The sequence below is a fragment of the Pyxicephalus adspersus genome, chromosome 5 (assembly GCF_032062135.1).
Source record: "Pyxicephalus adspersus chromosome 5, UCB_Pads_2.0, whole genome shotgun sequence".
Classification (NCBI taxonomy): domain Eukaryota; kingdom Metazoa; phylum Chordata; class Amphibia; order Anura; family Pyxicephalidae; genus Pyxicephalus; species Pyxicephalus adspersus.
This window is the reverse complement of record NC_092862.1, coordinates 138,284,666-138,305,976: the sequence shown is the minus strand read 5'-3', so window position 1 is coordinate 138,305,976 and position 21,311 is coordinate 138,284,666. Positions and strand designations below refer to the sequence as shown.

The window sequence follows — 21,311 nt, the reverse complement described above, 5'->3', positions numbered from 1 at the left end:
GTCCTTCTCAGGGCCCCTTTATTGCGTTCATTATCTAACAATGATAATAATATTCATTGACAAGAGGTCTATTTACATGACAAAAGTCATTTTATTACAGAAGTTTGAAGAGCATCGGATATCAGCAGATGATCAATCTTTAAAGTTGAACTCCGGGCAGATACAAAAGGCCGATTAATGCAGCTCTGGATTCATTAATACATCCTTGCATGTTTTTATTATGCTGCTAGCCTGAATTCTTGAAATTAACTTGATATCAGACCCTTGCCCCCCTGTACAGCAGATTATGAGAGAGGAAGGGGCAGGATTGGGAACGAATCAGATATGCTGCATGCAAATGTGCTAACTAGGAATATATTGATAGAAGTTGAGCGAGAAGGGGAATATCCCTATCAGCCTGCTGCTGCTACACTATCCAATCAGCAGGCTGGGATACTGCAGAATCCTTTCCACAGCTTTGTAATACAGAAAGTCATCTCACCTGTCTGGCTTGCTGCTGTGTGTGCAAATCTCAGGTAGATAAAATTAAATACAAATTATTTGACAGGTAATGCAGCTTTCATATGTGTATTTCCTCTATTTAACGAGCAATTTGCCTGGAGTTCAACTTTAATTGTCACCAAGATAAGTACAAATAAAACAAAGTATTTGTAGAGTATGAAAAATATACAACACAGGTCTGCTGCACAAATAAAATGGATGTTGGGATGGAGCGGATTCAGTCATGCAAATAAAGTAACTATACCAAATAAACAAAAGCACCATAAAACATTCACAGTGCACAATGTAAATAAAATTAAATGTTGTTTTATCACAAAAAATGAGATCCATCCGATCCAGCGATATGTTAAATACAGCTGTTCACAGAAAAGCTGTTGATCACATTTGAAGATTTGATCTGGTTGTTCTGTAAATCACTGCTCTTTGAAGAACGTTAATAAATAAGCATAAACATGGTGGAATATGTGGTGTAGGCTCAAAGAAGCTTTGCTCAGGTCCTGTGCCAAGGTTACCCATGGAGCTGAGATAAGAAGGTGTAAAGAGTTTCCTGGTAACCATAACACAAGACCGTGGGTTCCATGATAAGGGACCTTACATAGTTACCATAACACTGGGCTTACCCTAAAAGCAATGGCACAGGTACCATTTACCATGGCACAGGGCAATTACTGGTATCAATGGCACAGTGTCGTTCCTAGTTACCCTGACACAGGACCATAACTAGTAATCATACCTCAAGACTGTCCCTAGTTGTCATGGCATAAAGTTGTCCCTAGTAGTTAGGATAAAGGGTTTTCCACTAGAAACTATGGCATAGAAGCTTTGCTAGACCATGGACAGCTCTTTACCTATGGTCCAAGACCTTCTAAATAGGACATTTTTAACCATGGTGGAGTTCTTCCCTAGTAACCTTGGAACAGAACCTTCTCTAGTCACCATGTTGGAAGCTTTTGCCTTTCTTTAGCAGTGGCTTGGAAAAATCTCTGCTCAACCCAGGGGCTTGTTTTATAATTAATAAAAGCTCCACAAGGCTCTGCCTTCAAACTCCTCCACAGCTCCTATCCCACTTATCCCTATGACCTGAAAAATACCCTCCTAGTTGTTCTCTTCGCTCCTCCAATGACCAACTACAGCTTCCTCACTGATAACCTCATCACATGCACGGCTCCAAGACTTTTCTAGGGCTGCCCCCACTCTCTGGAACGCTCTTCCTCATCCTATTTGGCTTGTTCCTACTTTCTCCTGATTTAGGAGAGCCCTTAAAACCCATATTTTCAAACTAACCTACCCTACTTTTTCTGTCTCTTAAACCCTCACTACTGACCCCCCATTCCATATCCCCCTTTTATTGTGTAATCATTTTCCTCCTCCTCCTAAATTGTAAACACTTTTGGGCAGGGTCCTTTCCTCCTCCTGTGTCTTTGTTTCTGTCTGTCATTTGTAACCCCTATTTTTTGTACAGCGCTGCCTAATATGTTGGTGCTTTATAAATACAGTATAACAATAATGATAATAAGGCTGGAGAAGATAGACTATCATGGAAGAACCTTTGTGATTCAGCTAATCAGGAATGGATTTCTAAAAAATTCATTTTTTATTAGCTGGCTAATGGTTTCAAATCTGGAACAGATCCATTGCTGGATCACCCAGGTTCTCTCTGATGATGAGGGTAGTCTTTTTCCCCCAGTCTTGGGGAGCCTTAATATATCAATCCCAGTGTAGGCATTTTTTTCTAGTAACCATGGCACAGCAACTTTATTAGTTACTGTAATGCAATTGTTATACTTTAAATGAAGGGCGTTTCCTAGACATGGAGATTTCAGAAGTAATCAGCAGGAACATCCCTACCATGATTTAGGAGCCTATATGTAATACCCATTTAGTACAGATGGCTTTGTCCCTTTCTTAGATGCCATGGCTCAGAACAAAAACTACTTTCACATAGCTAGGACAACCACTGCTAACTGGTATTTTTTATCTCAGCAGCCAGCGATTAGTTCCATCAGGATACCCAAAGCCTCTGCTAAGTCTTAAATACTCTGATGCTCTAAAAAGGCAAAAAGTCCAAAACCAAAAAAATATGTGCAGTTTGAAAGACCCAGATGCAGAGATGGCAGGTACAGGTCATCTTGGGGTATGTCATGCCGTGTCAGGACCCCAATGACCAACCCAACCTGGTAGCATGAGGTAGATTGGGCACAAAGGCCACCAAACCCCAAAATTATAGAAAGTCTTTTGACTAGGGAATTTATCACATCTGGGCAGTGAATAATTTTTAATACTTTCAGGAATGTCCAAATGCATAAACATTTCTTATCCTTAAATTTGTCAGGAAAGAAATACATGGCTGACATTGCTAACCTCTAGATTTGCTACCTGTATATCATACTGATCTTCCATACTTTTTAAGTCACTAACCAGAGAAAGCATGCAGATCAGGATAATTTAAGAATACAGAAATCCTTAACTGCATACTTTTTTTCAGAACAGAAATTAAACTGGCTCCTTATGATGACCAGGGAGTCAACATTTAAAAAAAAAAGAGGATGGCAACGCCAGCTTTACATTTTTCTCACTTGTACTTTGCTCATGAACACGTTGGTGATACATGATTGAGTACTTTAGCAAACACTGGAATAAAGAAATTTTTTCACTTGTCTAGCCTTCTATATTAAAGTTGCCTGAAAAGGTAAAAATATACAGTGTATGTATAAAAACATTCACAGATTTATACAATCTTCAAATAAACATCAACACAAAAGGTAACACAAGCAACAAAAAATGACTAAAGTACTTAAATTTACCCAGAATGAAAAATTACATAATATAAGGAAAAATGTGTATCCTATAGTGTCCTGCTGGGCAACTAAAAATTCTTTTATTTAGGAATATTGGGGGTCGAATGTTTGTCTGAGGTTTGTAAGATAATATTTAATCACAGTAACAGTTCCAGATCAGTGAAAGGGAGCTTAAAATTCAGCCAAAATGGCAAAGAGGCATTAAAGCCATTCTTACTTTCTCTCATACAGTGTATTTATGTTATTTAACCTGAAGAAGGTGACCAAAGTTTTTGAGCCTGTGGCCTCCATTTAGTCTTGGTCTTGACCCCACTTCATCAACATACAACCGAGTTTTACAAACCCAAATCCCAACCAATCCATGGACCTAAATTTCCAACCTACTAAATATTAGGTCTACAATGTTCTCTTAACCACAAGAGACGATGAACTATATGACCCAAAGTTTTGTGGACATGTAACCATTATTATATGAGACACGTATACCATTAGTGTTGGACATTCCACTCAAAAATGATGGTCACTGATGTCAAGATGTCCCCATTGTAGCTACAACAGCCTTCACCCTGCTAAGATTGGACGTTTGTTGAACATTGTGCCCATTTAGACAGAAGCTCATTTTTGGGGTAAAGTACCAACGTTAGATGAATAGATTTGGCTTGTAATTGGCTTTTTCACCCCAAATGTGTTTATTAGGGTTGAGGTCAGGATATTGTGCTGGACATTTCTTCTTCAACAAATTGGTGGAACCATGTCATGTTTTAAGTAGGATCAGAATTTTTGTCTGGTTATATTTTGTTATAGAGCATTTCTGTGGTTCTGCCTTGTTTCTGTTGTCTTGATACAACAAGGTGAATGAACATTGCCACTCTGGGACACAAAGGGTGTTATTGGAATTATCACCAGGTAAAAAAAAAAAAAAACAAAACATCACCATATTTACAGATTGGAAAACTGCAATAAAATAAATATTTGTTCTCAGGTTTAGATGCATTTTAATCCTATTACCATATGTTTTAAAGATCAGTGCTTTCTATTATAGATTTGATATTTTAACATTAAGAAACCTCTTCATATCAAATTCAACAAATGAAAAAATAACTGCTGAGAGGATTGTTGTAAAGTAATCATCATTAATTAATGTGCTAATTGCTGAAATCAGAGAGCTGAAAGATGCAGCAATCCTTATTGCTACATTAGAGATGATGAGTAATACCATGATATAATTAAGTGAATACTATCACCCCCAGTGACAATGTATTATCACCCATTGTTTTTTCCAATTAAGCCATGAGTGTTTACTGCAGGATTTCTATTAGGGGGCGCTATGAAGCACTGCACAGCAGTAAGTGAAGTGTTGGCTATTTTACCTTTTCATTCTCAGCTTATTCCCCAGTATTCCATGTCAATCAAAATACTTTCAACATAATAAAGTTAAAGGTAAATTTCATGTAACATAAAGGAAACATACTGCACACTATCTAGTATTAGCTACTCAAAGACTGTTGTCATTCTGTATACTAGCAATGTTTAAAAAAATGTTACAGTTCAAGGCAGCCATTCTGCACCAGGGTTCCTCCAGATGTTGCTAGGGGTTCCTTCTGCTTTGGCTAATTAAACTTTGATGGCTATGTCCTTTGACTATGGTGACCTCACAGTTTATGGCCAATGCCACTTGGCAGGGTCAGTAGCATGTCACCAAATCTCTGGGGGGCATTCATTCCACTGACCACAATGACCTTCTATGGTTTCAGTGAGGGTTTCCCAAGACCTGAGAAATATTTCCAGGGTTTCTCAGGGGTAAAAAGATTGGGAAAAGCTGGTTCAAGGAGTGAATACATGATGGAATTAGGTGTTTTTTTTATATGATATTTTATATTTTATATGATATTATTATTATTATTATTAGGTGTTTTATATATGATATTTTAGAGTTGAAATCTGAACAAAAAATCATACCCCAAAACACTGATATGTTCTAGCTGGCCTGGAAAAACCTTGGAATCTCACCGACAAAAAACCAAAGCGTTTGTATAGCCCACTGAAGTCAAAGCTGGCTTGTTTTTTTGCCTTGACGACTAATACAGTGAAAATGTAACAATACTATTCAAAAAAAATGCAGTTATTTGGTAATGCAGCCATAGTGCTACATTTCTAGATATTGTCCGGTTCCTATAGGTGACCCAGCTGTGTGCTATCCATTACAAACCAATAGCCACTGTTCTTGGTTGGAATAACTTTTACACCAATTATACACTTTTTGCCAACTCTGGTGAACTGAGGCCACATTATTTAGAGAATGGGACAAACCACAAGACGACTGCCAGCACAGGGAATAAACGACAGGTATACTTTCTAGGTTGGCATATGTTTGCAAAACAACTGATATGTTAAGCACAAAAGTTGATTTTACAAAACAGCCGGCCTTTTTTGGGGAATGGGCAGGGAGATTACCCTATGCCCCGGTATGGCTAGGGCATTGAGGACTAGGTTTGAGGGATTTATTGTGTAGGGCAGTGCTAAAATATATATTAGTCTGGTGGCTCTACATGTAGATTTTCCCCTAATAAGACCTTATTCAGAGCTGGACCCACAGCCAGTGACACATGGAGGACATTGTATAGCTACCTGCTCCATGTTCTGACCTGCAAACACAGATATGAGAAAAGCAAAGTCTTCCAGAACAGCTGCCTTTATGGCTCTGAGATGCAATATGACTGAGCAATGAAAGTTGGCAAAGAAGCTATCTCATGTCATTTAGAAAAACCCAACTTTCACACTTTTAGCCCTCATAGAAATCTGTCCCTACAATGAAATGGCTTGTTGGTTGGGTTTAGCCCAACAGACCAAACGTCTCCAGTTCTGCCCTGTACTAAGATCTGCATTTCACTTGAGCTATTGAGCTCTCCATATATTGTTAAAGAGAGTTCACTACAAGGAGCAAGACACAGACATGATTTACTGGATAGAAATACAGATGATAATAGAGGATTAGTTGAAAAGCCATGTCAGGGCCATGCTATTGGTTACAGTAGGTCTCCCAATCAGGTTTTATAGAGCATGAAACCTTCTGAAGAATCAATCATTGTCCTTCCACCCAAAACATAACTTTTTCAATGTAAGTTTTCTTCCTCTTTACTTATGTCAGTGATTTAATCAATATGTGCAGTGCCTGGAGGCTTGGGTACAGTGTACATTAAACTTCTTGTCATAGAATAGTCCTATTCACACAGCCGTTATGGCTCTGGGGTGCTCCGTGCACCATCTGTGTCCTCTTCCTGCCTAACTCTCCGCATTTGCTGGTCTTGCTCCTTCTTTCGAAGTCTCTCCCTTTGCTTTTCCATTTTCTCATTCACTTTCCGGAGTTTCTCAACCGTCACTCGCATGTCTTTAACCTTTTTCCTAATGAGTGTTCTGTCTTGAGAATTAACTCCAAGGGCCTGGAAGGAAAGAAAGAGACATATGATAATAAAGTAACATGATAATTCTCAATCTCAGGTCAGACTGTCCTGAATAAGGTTTCATGCTGTCTGACGGCCATCTCATCATGGATGGCTCACACATTTCTGAAACTCAACCTTGAAAAGACAAAACTTATTCCCCCCCCTCGCATTCCAAATCTCCCGACATATTCCTAACTGTTAATAACTCAAAGTACTCAAATCTTTTCAAACTCACCAACCCGACTCTGTCTGTTATACACTCACTATTTCCCACCATTCCTTACCCCCCTCCTATTGTGTGCTATTTCCCTATCTTCTTTTAGATTATCAGCTCTTGCGGGGAGGGTCCTCTCCTTCTCCTGGGTCACTGTCTGTATCTGTCTGTTATTTGCAACCCCTATTTAATGTACAGCACTGCGTAATATGTTGGTGCTATATAAATACTGTTTTTTAATATTATTATGTAATAGTAGTATCAGACAAAGCCAACTATTTGTTTACATAACTCATACAAGTCCTTTAAAATCTGAATTCTTAAAAATCCAAAAAGTTTCTTACTTTGAGCTTGCTGCTGTCCAGCTGAAGAAGTTGTTCTCCATTGATATTGTGCGCTGTGAATTCAGTTACACAGTGTTCTAGGTTAAGACTCATTAGCCAGTTGGTCACTTGCTGTGTGCTCCACTCAAAAGGACTATGGGGACTGTGTTTGGGAGATTGTCCATCTTCAAAGATCTGTAACAAAGAATAGACAATGAGCTGTGAGATTCTGAGTTTTGATTGTGAGCATATCAGGAAATGAAAAACAATATACTGTATAAAGTAAATGAATACATTAATGGGAAATAGACAATAGATTGGATGGCTGATGAATATGGGGAACAAAAGAAATTGTGGCATATTGCTGGGTATTAGGTGATGAAGCTGTATGTTGGATGATGGGGTAGATGATAGAGCAATATGCTGGGGTTTAGGATAGATTATGGAGAAGTATGATGGGCATTAGGATAAATAATAGAGATGTATGATGGATGCTGGAGTAGATGATGAGGAAGTATGCTGGGCATTGGGATAGAAGATGGAGATGTATAAAGTTTGTTGAAGTAGATGATGGAGAAGTATGTTGGCATTAGGATGATGGAACAGTATGATGGTTGTTAGAATAGATGATGGAGAAATATGATGTGCATTAGGATAAATAATGGAGATGTATAATGGATGTTGGAGTATATGATGGTATGCTGGACATTAGGGCATTTGATGATAGAGAAACATGATGGATGCTGGAGTAGATGATTGAAAAGTATGATGGTCATTAGGATAAATATTGGCAATGTATGATGGATGTTGATGTATACTATGGAACAGTATGCTGGACATTGAAGTTAGATGATGGAGCAGTATGCTTGATATTAGAGTAGTTGGTGGACCAGTATGCTATACATTGGGATAGATAATGAAGCAGAAAGCTACATGTTTAGGTATATGATGGGTTAGTGTTCTGGTCATTGGAGTGGATAATGAAGTAGCAGTATGCTGGGTATTAGTATGGATTATAGAGCAGTATGTTGGACATTAGGATGGATGATGGAGTGGTGTAATGAAGGTTAGAAGTGATGATATAGCTGTGTGCTGGATTGGATTATGAAGTAGTATAGTGGATATTATAATAAATCAATGAGCAGTATGCTGAGCATTGGAGTGGATGATGGATTGATATATTGGAGGTCGGAGAAGATGAAAGAGCAGTATGCTGAACAATATAGGGGATGACCAGACAGTATAGCAAACATTCGACTTTTGTGGTTGGGCAGGAATCAATAACATAACAAGGATGAAGATCAGAATGAATGGTGGGGATAATGAAATAATGCATGCTAAGGCAATGTGAGTGGCTAGAATGAAGTACAAAGTGTTGAAATACACAAAATATCATCAATTATGGATCAGTACAATAAGTAATATTAACCCCTAATAGCTACCACAATACACCTGGAAAACAATGCATAATGATTAGCTGCAACAAGCTAACAGCAGAAGTGATATAAATTAGTATATATAAAGAGCGCAATAATTCCATGCACAGGGGTGCAACAAGAGAGCTTTCCAAAACTCTTCACTATAACAGGGGCTGCTACACCATAATAAACCAAGCAACACTGCAATGACCAACACCAGCAAGGGGGTGGGGAGTGCAAAGCACAGAAATACATGCTGTGAGATGTATAAAAGGTATCAAAACACGTAGCATCCAAATAAATTGACTCACCTCATCATCTATCATATCCAGGCTCTTTATAGTTTGCAGAAAAGAAATTGTGGGAAAATGATCATTCAAGAAAAAGAGGAAATAAATGTACAGGAATTAATGATCGGTCAACCTGACTGTTTGTTATCAGCCAATTTAGGGATTCAAAAGGAAAACATCCTAGGTGGAACAATGTCAACAATCTCAATTATTCAGAATATATTTTTTAAAAACTGTCAATTTAAACCTTTCTAATACAGACATCAATTTGAGCTATAGCAGATGTACAATGTACATTACATATAAGATGAGATTGCCTTTTATTTGGCATTAAAAAGGTAACAGGATCTCGTGAACAGACATCCAGGAGTTATTAATCCCCTGATGTCTCCATTGCTCTCGACCCTAGAAAACTGAGCCTCGTGCTGCTTTTTTTCTCTCTCTCTTTTTTCTCAGGATTTTACACCTCTGAACTGATCTTCCTCTGCTCTCCATCCTGACAAGCTTTACTGCAGGTAAGTTCGGGGACCATGGGGTGGATAGGCCAGTAATGTATCGTCAGCATGAAAGCCAGGCAACTAGTAATGTAAATAAAGGGGCATATTCAGGTCAGCAGGGAATCAGCAGTAGATATTTTGTATTGCCAGGTGAACTTTACCAGCATCATATTGCAGCCTCGTTGGTCTACAAAGAGGCCCTGATGACCTTTGGTCTTTCTAATTGCCTTTAATAACACACACCCTTATATCCCATTGTATCCCACTGACGTCCCTTCTTGTCCCATTGGGCATTTATGCAGCACAAGCACAGTATATCCAATGGAGTAGATATTGAGTATATCCAAACATGTCCACTGTATGATCCACATTGTTTTCCATTTACAGATCCAGTGATTATGTACTAGTTAAAACACAGAACCAGAATTCTGTTGCTATAGGTCATCTCAGGAGAATACATATTTGCAAATCTGCTCTGAATTTATGTCACTAGGCTTTACTTTGTCTTCCTGTATATCAAAACAGATTGAGTTAGAACCTTCTACCTTTAAACTTTTCAGCTACTTTGAAATGAAGCAGTACGTTAAAAAAATGTTATTCAATCATATTATAGGAAACAGAGACGTCTTACCTCATCGGAGGACAATGCTAGGGAATGTGATCGCTCTGCCAACTTTGTTTCCGCCACATAACCGCTCAGCTCTGCAGAACTGGTGCTACTGGGACTGAACTCATCACTTAGTGTGACATTCTGCAAATACAAACCCAAGGGAACCACATTACAGTCCTGTCTGTAATACATTGTAGGCAAAAAACTTTTTCATTTTCGTCTCAAACTGTTTAATCACCTACTTGGTGTAGGAAATGTTGGAGGACTAAGGCAATGATATTAAAAGTACAAATTGTGTATCCAGGGACACTTATAACCATAAATGTTAACTTGAGCCCCCTAAATTTTGTTAATAAAGTAAATGCCTTTCATAGACAACATATCACAGCTGTAGATCAATTTAAAAAAAACGTGATTGTATTTAATTTGTTCAATATAGCTGTGTTCTAAAAACAGCATTCTTATTTAGAGCATCAGCAAGCAGAAGTGTTAACAGGACAGGGTGACTTAGGAAGCAATATGCCGTTCTGTTTCCATCTCACTCTAATAAATAACTGTACTTTTACTGCTGTATTTGCCCTCATCCAAGAAATTGCCTTCCGTCGTTGGGATGCCCTGCCAATAGAACGAAAGTGAGATTTAAATCTCCCCAACAGGGAGCTTATTTAAATGGAGGCAGATTTTGAAGCAGCTCCTTTGCCACCTTTTTACCTTCCATCAGAACATTCCTTTCTGGGCTCCATTTATACCTATATGTCTTAGCAATGCAATTTTTAGAATAAAATAAACTCCAGACTTGCACCATTGGTTCCTAAAAGTATTGAACATGTGTTGCCCGGTAGGACTGATGCCTGCATGGACACCATAAGCCTCTGATTGTTGCTGCGGAATGGGCTCACTGCTGGATGGAATTGCATTTTGAGGATTGCTAGCTGTTGGCTGGAATCCAATGTAGCAGTAAGTCCCCATTTCCTACTACAATGTCAAAATCTGTTGAGCTATATTTCGTTGTGTGAGCAGTGCATTACTAACAAAAAAGAGACACAGGTAAACAGTATTCCCCTAGAGTATACATAATAAAATTTAACAGTTGTGTAACATGAATGCAATATTCAACACGTATGACCTACAATGCCTGTATTTAGCTAAAGCAGTACCACATAATTCAGCAATAGCTACCAGGTCCTGCTGGGACATGTGGTTTCACAACAGTTGTGGGTGGGGGATAGAGATAATATATGGAACAATATACTGTACCAAGCGGCAAGGATTGCGGGCTATGGCCGGCCAGAGAAAGAAGCACTGTGTGAAAGAAACAGCAGACAGATGGGATGAGTTAGACAAGTAATGAGTGTGGAGACAGTGACAGACAGGGAGGAGGTTACAACATGCTGGGAAGAGAGCATTTACAGAAAATATGAGCACCGTGTATATCAGAACATACATCATTTATATACTATTTTGAACTAAATGGAGAGAAAATTTCTGCAGCTGGAAATTCACATTTAGCTATGACGCAAAGTGGAAAGAGAAATGCTTTTTTATGGCACTTTAGGACAACTGCAAGGCAGACAGCTTGGTTCTTCGGTACAGTACACTCTGATCTGAGGATTTTCATGGTTACTAGCACAGGAGGCATATGATCGGTTTAGACTGTGCAGAAAAGCAAAGAAACCGAATGACTTTCTCGGTGGTTATAGTTTCAGAACACCTTGGTGCTATTAGTGTACAGGGTTACATGGAGGGTTAGTGTTAGGCTTACAGGGAACAACAGTGGCAACACCAACTTCAACCTAGCACTAAAACCCTAACTCTAACCATGATACCAACCCCTCTATGTAATTCTAACACCTGCAAACTGAACCCTTTTATAACACTCACGCTAACCTTTCCCATAACTCTTACTTTAACCTTTCCTATCACCCTTACTGACCCCCACACTTAAGCTCATGCACTATAAGAGTAAAATAACCTTAACACTATCCCTCCCTGAAGCTCAACCTTTACCTGTAACCCAATAATTTTCACTATTAACCTTACATATGAGAGGGTGCTGAGAGTGTGGGGGCATATGACAGCCTAATATCTTAGTATGTAACTGTGCAAATATCAGGTCTTTGCAATTCTTAAAACCGTTTTTTCTTTTAGTGAGAAGCTGTGATGGAAGAGGCACAAGCAAGTTTCACGTTGTTGGAGTTACAGGCCATCATGAAGTTTTTGTTTCTCCAGGGAAAAAGCGCAAAGGACATTGACACTGGGATGTCACAAACACTGGGGGAAAAGTGTCCTTCCTACAGCACCAAAACCTGGATATCTCGTTTCACGACTGGGCATTTCACCGTTGAGGACGATCCCCGCAGTGGGCGGCCCCCAACCTCAACTGACCCGGCAATCTGCAATGCTGTCCATGACCTGATTATTGAGTACCGGCGAATATCCGCAAAAAAGATAGCCCAGATACTTGACATCTCATGAGTGCATGTTGGGTTTGTTATCACCACTATACTAGATATGCGCAAGCTTTCAGTGAAGTGGGTGCCGAAATGTTTGAACAGTGATCACAAGAAGGAACGAGCTGAAGCATCCAAAGCCGTTTTGGCCTATTTTGAAGCTGCACAGGACTTTTTGGCTAGGTTAGTGACTGAGGATGAAACCTGGCTCCACATCTATGATCCTGAAACCAAGGAACAGTCAAAGGAATGATGCCACAGCAGGTCCCTGCAACCAAAGATGTTCCGAACCCAGAAATCGTCCAAAAAAGTCATGGCGTCCGTTTTCTGGGACAAAGACGGTATTCTTTTGGTGAACTACCTACCTCAGGGTTCTAGTATCACAGGACAGTAATATGCTACCCTCCTGGACAAGCTGAAGGAGGCAATTAAGAAGAAAGCCCGTATAAAGCTGACCAAAGGGATCCTTTTTTTGCAGGACAATGCACTTGCGCAGACGTCCAACGTTGTGGCTTCCAAATTGAACACCTTGGGTTTCCAATCGGTCCACCATCCACCTACTAACCTGACCTGGCCCATTTGAACTATTATCTGTTCCCGAATTTTAACAAACACCTGAAGGGGCAACGTTTTGAGGACGTCAAAGATGCTGCTGAGAGCTGGTTTGCGGCCCAACCAAAGGACTTTTATTTGAACGGTCTAGAAAAGCTGCAATTACGCTGTACCAAGTGAATCAGTCTCAGGGGGGAATATGTGGAATAAATGTGTTATTTCATAACTCTGGCTCTCTTCTTTCTGGGCAAAGCCAGGAACTTTTCAGCACCCCCTCGTACTATAAGACGGTCACTAACTTTTACATTATTCATTCCTGTACACCCAAACTTCATACTAAATTCTTATCCTTAATACTAGCTTTATTCAAACCCTCTCTATAATACTATCACTTCCTGCAACCTTGAAACTTATCCTAATACTATTCCCTCCCTTCCTATTTCCCTTTCAGTAACCCTAATGTTAACTCTCCTTGTAATCTTGACACCAACACTTCTTGCAACACTAACCCCCCCCTGTAAACATTATGCAAACATTAACTGTAACCTTTATGCAAGCTCTTCTTAAGCCCTAGGCACTATAACATTAATTTTAACTTTTCCCCTAATGGTTGTAAATCACATACTAAGTCTTCCTTTAACACCAACCTTCCTTTTGACCCCTACACAAAACTTTCTGATAACCCTTAATACTAATGCTCAATTTAACTTTTCCTGTAATTCTATCCTTAAAACTCTCATACTAACCCCCTCCCTTTAACCTTCACATAAACACTCCTTGTAACCCTAATGCTAACCAACCCTGTAAAACCTACACAAAAGCTGCAGGTAACCTTTACACTAGCCCTTCCTGCAAACCTTACACACAGTAAAACTAAACGTAACCATTCCAGAAATCATTTTTGTAAATCTAACCCTTATACTAATTCTTTCTTTAGCCCAAACCATTACCCTCCCTTTAACACTAACCTTCCTTTACCAAAACCTTCCCATAACCCTTATCCCCAATCGAACTCTTCCTGTACTTCTATCCTTAAAATTCTCATGCTAACCTATCTTTTAACCCTCACATTAACCCTCTTTGTAACAATAACCCTCCCTGTAACACTGACCCACTTTGAAAACCTCACATAATATAACACAAATACATTTTTCTGTAACCCTAACACCAACACTCGTACATACCCTCCCTACATTTATAAAATATTCTTCAGATTTACCGTCCCTGCAATGCTAACACAAATCCTCACACAACTACTGCTGGCATTAAATACGTTTTGTGAACATGTGTGTAAAGTAAATGTGTGCATTGTGTATTTGTTTGTTTTTTTGGTGACTGTGGCTGTACTATATTAGTAAAGAGTTTTGCAGGGGATACAATGTATGACATATGATCGCAGCTCTTTGCATGAATTTATTAATTACATTTATTATTAGAATAGGGTGTTCTTAGCAGAGAAATAAGGTCATACCTTCCTCTCGATGCTGTCTTCTCCATCCGTGGAGCTAACGCTGTCTCTTAACCGTGATCTAGAGGGTTTTTGTCGTTTGCTTTTGACAATTAGATGAGCCCGAGTTTTCAGAGCTTTAGAATCCAACCTCTCTGTTTCTGGCACTACCTCATTGAAGTCTGCAAAAGAAATCTTTATCTATAAAACCAATTAAACTACATTACATGCCTAAACTTACAACCCCAAATTCAAGAGGAACTGTCACTTTGCAAAATGTGCTATTAGCGCACTCAGTGGACCCCTTATTTATTGTACAGTGCTGCATAATATGTTGGCACTATATAAATACTGTTTAATAATATTACCTTTAAATTTTCAGTTATTTCTTTAGTTTTAATTATAGTTTTAATTTTACATTAGGTAGTCAGTGTGCTCTCAAATAACTGTTACATTAGGGGTATCATTTATAAGCAATATTTGCAGGTATGCATTGTCTTACAAGTCTTGTCCAGCGGAAGGCATTTACTCCAAGATGAAAACTGGGGTGAGGAGGATGAGGATCTGTTAAGGGTAATATAATTTTAATGCAAAACAGACCCCAACTTTCCTATCATCATCTCATAGAAGGCACCCACTTTTGATGTGCACTTGAATATTGGATCAATGATAAAGAAAGCTTAGGTAATAATTAATTTTTGGGTACATTAGCTGCCTGCTGGAATGCTAAAAGAAGACTAAAAGGAGAAACTTAACGGTCCACTTTATCTTGAAGGACAGCTTTAATTTTAGTAAAGATCCTTTATTAAAATATCATATTCTGCCTGCAAAATGAAATACTTACCTTCCTTCCCCAGAGATGTGCAACCCTGCCCAGCACCCTACACGCTTTGTAAGCAAATTGTCCCAGCCAGGTCTGCATCTAAAGCTCCATTCATTCCTATTGATGGCAAAATTTAGGGGAGCACAATCATCCAGCAGAGTGCAGACCATCCAACTGATAATAATAGGTACTCACTGCACGCATTCACACTAGAAATAGAGAATGGCTGGAATGATTTGCTTGAAAGGATTTGCAGTGCAGATTAACACTGAAGAGTGTAGGGATGTGAAAGGCAGTAAGTATTTCACTTTGACAGTTGCACATTGGTGGGGAATTCATTAGGTTCTTGGTCAATGGGTTTTGGATTGTGTCAATCAGATTTGAGATAATTTAGAATTAACTGATGCAGATGACCAGTTTTGCATTGAACCCCTTTTCAAGTGGGTTGTGCAATCCCATAAACTTGACGGGATAAGTTAAAAAGGGGTTTATATAGCTAACTATTATACAACTATCCAGGAAACCAGGCAAATAATATTTAGAAGAATTGGAGTCCCTGAACACAGAAGCACTTCGAGCATGCCCATATTACACATTTTGCTCTATTGACAATATAAAGTGTATTTTTCAACTCACCAAACACGTCGTCGCCGTCTGCACTTTTCACTGCTCCTTCTGAAAACGTGTACAGAGTTAGTACATAATGGTGTTAGTAAACATGGCAGAGTTATTGCAGTTCTGAAAATATGAAATATTTTCTAAGAAGCAGCTATAAAATCAGTGCCAAGGGAGTCAAGTAACGGAGATAGGAAAGGGGACGTGAGATTTACAGGAGCGGAAAAGACAAGGAAGAGTCTGAGCTGTAAGAAAGAAGCACAGCGGGTGAGAAGCATAAAAAAAGACAATTTATATAGAAGCAAGAGAAAGCAAGACAATATTAATAGGCTCAAAAAAAAAAAAAACAATCACATTCTGTGACACTCGACAGGCAGTTATTCCCATTACGTCTGTTGATGGAAACTGTCCTTGTGTGCAAAAGTGAGTGGCAAAGCCAGAATAGTGCAGCTAATGAGGGAGAAGCTGTTAACGCCTGGTGGTCATGTCTCCTGGCAGAGCCATTTTTGAACACTGGCCCTTACTAATTTTTGAGGGGGTGACTTACTAGAGGAAATTAGACTGCTAACTTGCTAAAGTGATTTGTGATCACAAAGCTTAGTGGCAATAATTCACTGTGCACAGAATACAGAATCACATAAAAAACAGTGTTTTTACTTGCACATGGTTGGATGGTTGAATTTAACAGAACTTTATCTCATTTACTAAGCTAAGTGAAATATCTCTTGCAAAGTGATATTTCATTTTGCTATGTGAGCAGTGTAAATTCCTTTAACAGGTCGATCCCAATCCTCTGTGCCCTCCTTTCATAATGAGAGGGCTGGTTTATTCAAAGTCTCCAATATTGCTACTTCTAAGCTTGTTGGCCATAGTGCAAACGCATGAATTGTACTTAGGATTTTCTGGAGGAATTCTGCACATGAATTCCCCGGGAATGCCAATCTCAAACCCACATGAGTTGCCTCTCTATAATAAAGCAACAAAAACTCATCCCCACTAATAATGTCATAAAAGTAATAATAGCTATTCTGGGACATTCTCTAGAATCAAAAGGTAGGGTTGGGGGTAAATCTGGATCATAGCTGATGGTCTATTTTGAAGATGGAACTCTGTGCAGTTCCGACATATGACATTATACTGGTAGTGACTCTGCAAGGTATTCTGGTGACATTTTTCAACTATATTGTTTTATCAGTACAACCCTAGTTGGATCCTGTATGCAGTGCTGCATGGATAAGCTCTGATAAAAAATCCTCCCTACCATTTCCCCACAAATCCCAGGAAAAGTGGTGGCAGAGACATCTCCAAATGATCATTAATGTCTGACATTAACATCACCACTGACAGCATTCTGCACCAACAGAGCACAGAGACTTTCACAAGACCGGACAACAAAAAGACGTCCCAGATGCTTCTAGAAATAGGAAGGAAAGGAGAACCTTTCATTTTTGTAGGGGAAACGGGGTGAGGTAATCCCCAGTTAGATCGATAATAGACTGATCAGCTGCAAGCTTAGCCACTTCATTATGCTGTATATTTTTGCATTAGGAGTGCATATGGTGGCCCTTTGTGACAGTGGCCTTCACAACCCCTGCAGACAGTAATTTTTACTTACCTATTTTCCTTACCATGGCAGTGAAAGAAAAACACATTTTTGGACTGGGTTCTAGTAAAAAATGGTAATTTGTAAGTGGGCACACTATGTCATAAAGATCTTTATTAAAGGGCAATATGACATTTAGAATTTGCTAAGATCCTTTCCAACGACTATACTTGCGAGTGTGTAACTCCAAACAAAGTTTGTTCCAGCTATGACTATGGCTAAATAGCTTCTGTTGCATGTCTGCAGTGATTAATCATCCTTTGTGGCATATTCATGGTCTCTAACCATCCTGTGTGGCATACTCATAGTCTCTGGTCATCCTTTGGGGCATGTCTATAGTCTATGACTAACTACCATCTATGGTTTCTTTTGTTATGCTATAATTACAGTCATTGGTTATCAAATAAACTTTTGGTGATGTCAGGTTGGTCCTTCCCCCACACACCCTACAACAGCTGTATCTGGCATAAGAGTCCTCGGCTACTTTTGCCACCAGTTTGTGAGTTCCTATATATATTGTGAGTTATATTTCTATGAAAAATACTGAAAGCATAATCAGGTTATGGAAATGCAAGTACCCAATACTCACAGTATAACCTTCTATGTAAGATATCTACATATCTCACATTACAAACACCCAGAATTAAGGGTTTATTCTTTATTGTAGAATAGGTGGCACAGCTATGAAAATAATTTATTTCTGCCTATTTGCCAGCTTGTCAAATAAATACCATTTCACAGCTATTTAATCCAAACTGCATAAAGCTTTTTAAAACAAGTTAACTTCATTGGGGCTTGAGGACCAACAAGGTGTAACCGGACAGAATATGGAGTGGTAAGCCTAAAGGAACCAACATTTTCTCCACTGAAGAATATACAACATGATGCCCATTGTAGTATTTCTAAAATATATGGAACTCTTGTTGACGATTGTAGTGCCAAATGCAACTCATGAAATCCATGCAGATGGGAAAAAGTCTCCCTGCCAGTAAAGACCCAATGGTGGGTCACAAAATGCCCATACCTGTGCCGCGATTTCCAACCAAAGAATATTTTTAGTGCCCCGAAACTGCCATGAAAGAGTAATTAGGGATCACAGAAAGCCCCATACTCATGTGATGGTTGCCAACCCCATATTATATTTTTTCTAGTGCACAAAATTCAAGGACATAAATGTAGCAAACCAATCACAATTATAGTATCACATTTTTGGCAGCGCTCCTTTACACAATAATATTACGATGTAACCTTTGGGAATAATATACCTTGCCAGGAGTCACCTGACTCTTAATCATTTCCTCTCTTACAATACTTTACCTTTCGAAGCCATTAAACACCAATATTTGAAAAAAATGAGCAATAAAATGCTAACAAAATTTGATAAAAATGGTATCATGGTGCAAATAAAAAGTGTTTATGATCACATCGAGCGTGTCTGCATGAATGAAAATGAATTCACTCATTCCTCTCTCATGACATAGTGGGATGGCTATGACTGCTTGATTCATAATGGAATCAAAGAGTCCTGTAAACACTTTTTGTTTCAATATCTTTATTGCAAAATTTTACGCTCCTCAGACTGACCACCTTGAAACATAATACATTTAAAACGTAACAGGGTTCATCAGATAAAACATTGTTCACATTAGGCATGACATCGGTTTTTATCTGTGATTGAATCAGAAATGTACAAGGGAAATTGATGACGTCCGAAGGATGAGCGCTCTGTTTTTTTTTTTTTTTTTGCCCAGCCAATCAAAGTCTCCTTTTCATTCATTATACAGTACTGATCAAAGGAAATGGAAAGTCCAAAAGTTTTTTAATGCAGAAAAAAGTTCTTTTATAGGACGCTTTGAAAAGTAGGCCATGAGTATCTCTAGTCATTGCCACCCTTCAAATGGGAAAACCAAGTAATAAAACATAAGAACCAATGTATTACATATATCCGGGGTATTGCAGTATATTTCATATGTTCTGGCAGTAAATTTTCACTTGCATTATATTACCTACTATTACCAACTATGTATGGGAATGTAGAGCAGGGCTAGGACCTAAAATTGCTTTACAGAATAAAAGCATCTATTACAAGTTGAACTCCAGGTAAACAGTTCAAATACACATATGATAGCTGTTTTATGTGCCAAGTAATTTGATTTCCAGCAAACCCTGAATTTTTTTTTTTTCTACCAAACAGAAGAACCAGAACGGTGACCTGACTATATCTAAGTGTAGTAATGCGATAAAGACCACCTCCTGACTCTCAGCTTGTAATTGGACAGTAAAAGAATAGCAAAAGACTGATGAGGCCACCACTCTCATCTATTCTTCTATGATAATGTTTCCTATAGGCACATGCAGCCCACCTGGATAGCTCCTTTTGCTCCCTATCCTGCAGTTCAAATGTTACTTGCAAGGAATGACGAGAGACTAATACTGCAACTAATTCTGATACTACTGCTTTTTCCAGGTAAGAATGTATTTAATGGTTTCTAATGAATACGTAACTCTTATTGATTAATTTCTGCCTGGAGTTCAGCTTTCAGATTGTTTGGCTTCACAGTTTCCAAGTACAGGTTGACAATGGAAAATCCGGCCATTGATAATCCGGATCTTTCAGTTTCCTGGCATAAATTTCGGATCACATTTTCAATACAGGGCTGCAGTACACGGTTTGGCCACTTATGTTTTGATGGCGCTGTTCTGCAGAAACAGCTGTTAGGTCTTGCTTGCTAAACTAAATACATGTTGAGACATTCCTGCTGCCTGCTCCTTGGAACTGTGCGAGATGTCCGAGGGTGCTCTGGGAGGAAAACTGGTCTGTGTGTGGAGGTGAGCAAAACTTTTAAAAATCTGGAATTTTCAAAAATCCAGCCCACCTCAGGTGTGGAGGTTGCCGGATTTTTGATTGTCAACCTGTACTAGGTTAGTAAATGGTTGAATACAATTGCATGCAGGGGAAGACCATAGGGGAGAGCAAATTGTGTTGCTGCATGACGGCCTTGACCCTCCATAGCCCACAGGCACCTCCAGAGGGACCGTCATTTTGGCAGGGGGCCCAAGCCAGTTCTGCACAGGGGCTCACTGTTGGCTACGTCTGCCACTGATTGGATGGATGGTTTAGGTAGGTCCTTCACTACAGATTGCAGAACTGCAGAAGATAGAGGTTATGGATAGAAATACATTATTGCTGACCCCCAGGAAAGATCTGATTACAGAGATTAAATTCATGTATTTGGAAAGGATTTGGATTTCTATCCATTCAGTCCTAAGATTTACATATTTAAATCACACACTACAGCTCTGTCTAACAGAGAAGGGGACTGGATCTTTCTGGGTTACACTTTTACTTTATCTTACCGGTCCTTACCCTGTGAAAGGAAAATGAAAGGAGAAGCAGCATACTGATGAACTCATCTCTCTGTCACTCTGCTCTCTCCTTGAATTGGCTTGTTCCTTGCACTAATCCATACCTGAGACACTGCTTCTTTTTTCCCCTTTTCTATTCTATGTTGTATGGATTTGCATTAAGTGCAAGCTGCTGGTAACAAGTCGTAATAAAATTCAGCACTTGCATTAAAAAGAAATTGAATTGATGTATCAATGATTACAGAGCTGCATCCATTTGTGTCTTCTCTTTCTGCCCAGAGTTCAGCTGAAATATATTCATTGTGTAACAGCCTAACAGCAGTGGGGCCCCAGATCAGCTAAAACATTGACAATTCAGTGC

At 39.1% G+C, this 21,311-nt stretch overlaps 1 protein-coding gene across 5 annotated transcripts in view; it reads right to left on the bottom strand.

Moving 5' to 3' along the window:
- Nucleotide 1: 1 nt before the first annotated feature.
- Nucleotides 2-21,311, bottom strand: part of PPP1R9A (protein phosphatase 1 regulatory subunit 9A) — a 130,588-nt gene continuing 109,278 nt past the window's right edge. For 2 of the 5 annotated variants that reach the window (XM_072412890.1, XM_072412891.1), the window contains exons 12-18: nucleotides 16,003-16,041; nucleotides 14,568-14,725; nucleotides 11,352-11,396; nucleotides 10,116-10,235; nucleotides 9,009-9,032; nucleotides 7,301-7,474; nucleotides 2-6,739 (exon numbers count right to left, since the gene is read on the bottom strand). In XM_072412890.1, coding sequence (XP_072268991.1) covers nucleotides 6,536-6,739; nucleotides 7,301-7,474; nucleotides 9,009-9,032; nucleotides 10,116-10,235; nucleotides 11,352-11,396; nucleotides 14,568-14,725; nucleotides 16,003-16,041 — 764 coding nt within the window. In that variant the 3' untranslated portion in view covers nucleotides 2-6,535. The remainder of the gene's footprint in view (nucleotides 6,740-7,300; nucleotides 7,475-9,008; nucleotides 9,033-10,115; nucleotides 10,236-11,351; nucleotides 11,397-14,567; nucleotides 14,726-16,002; nucleotides 16,042-21,311) is intronic. The other 3 variants (XM_072412892.1, XM_072412893.1, XM_072412894.1) reach the window with 3 other exon arrangements.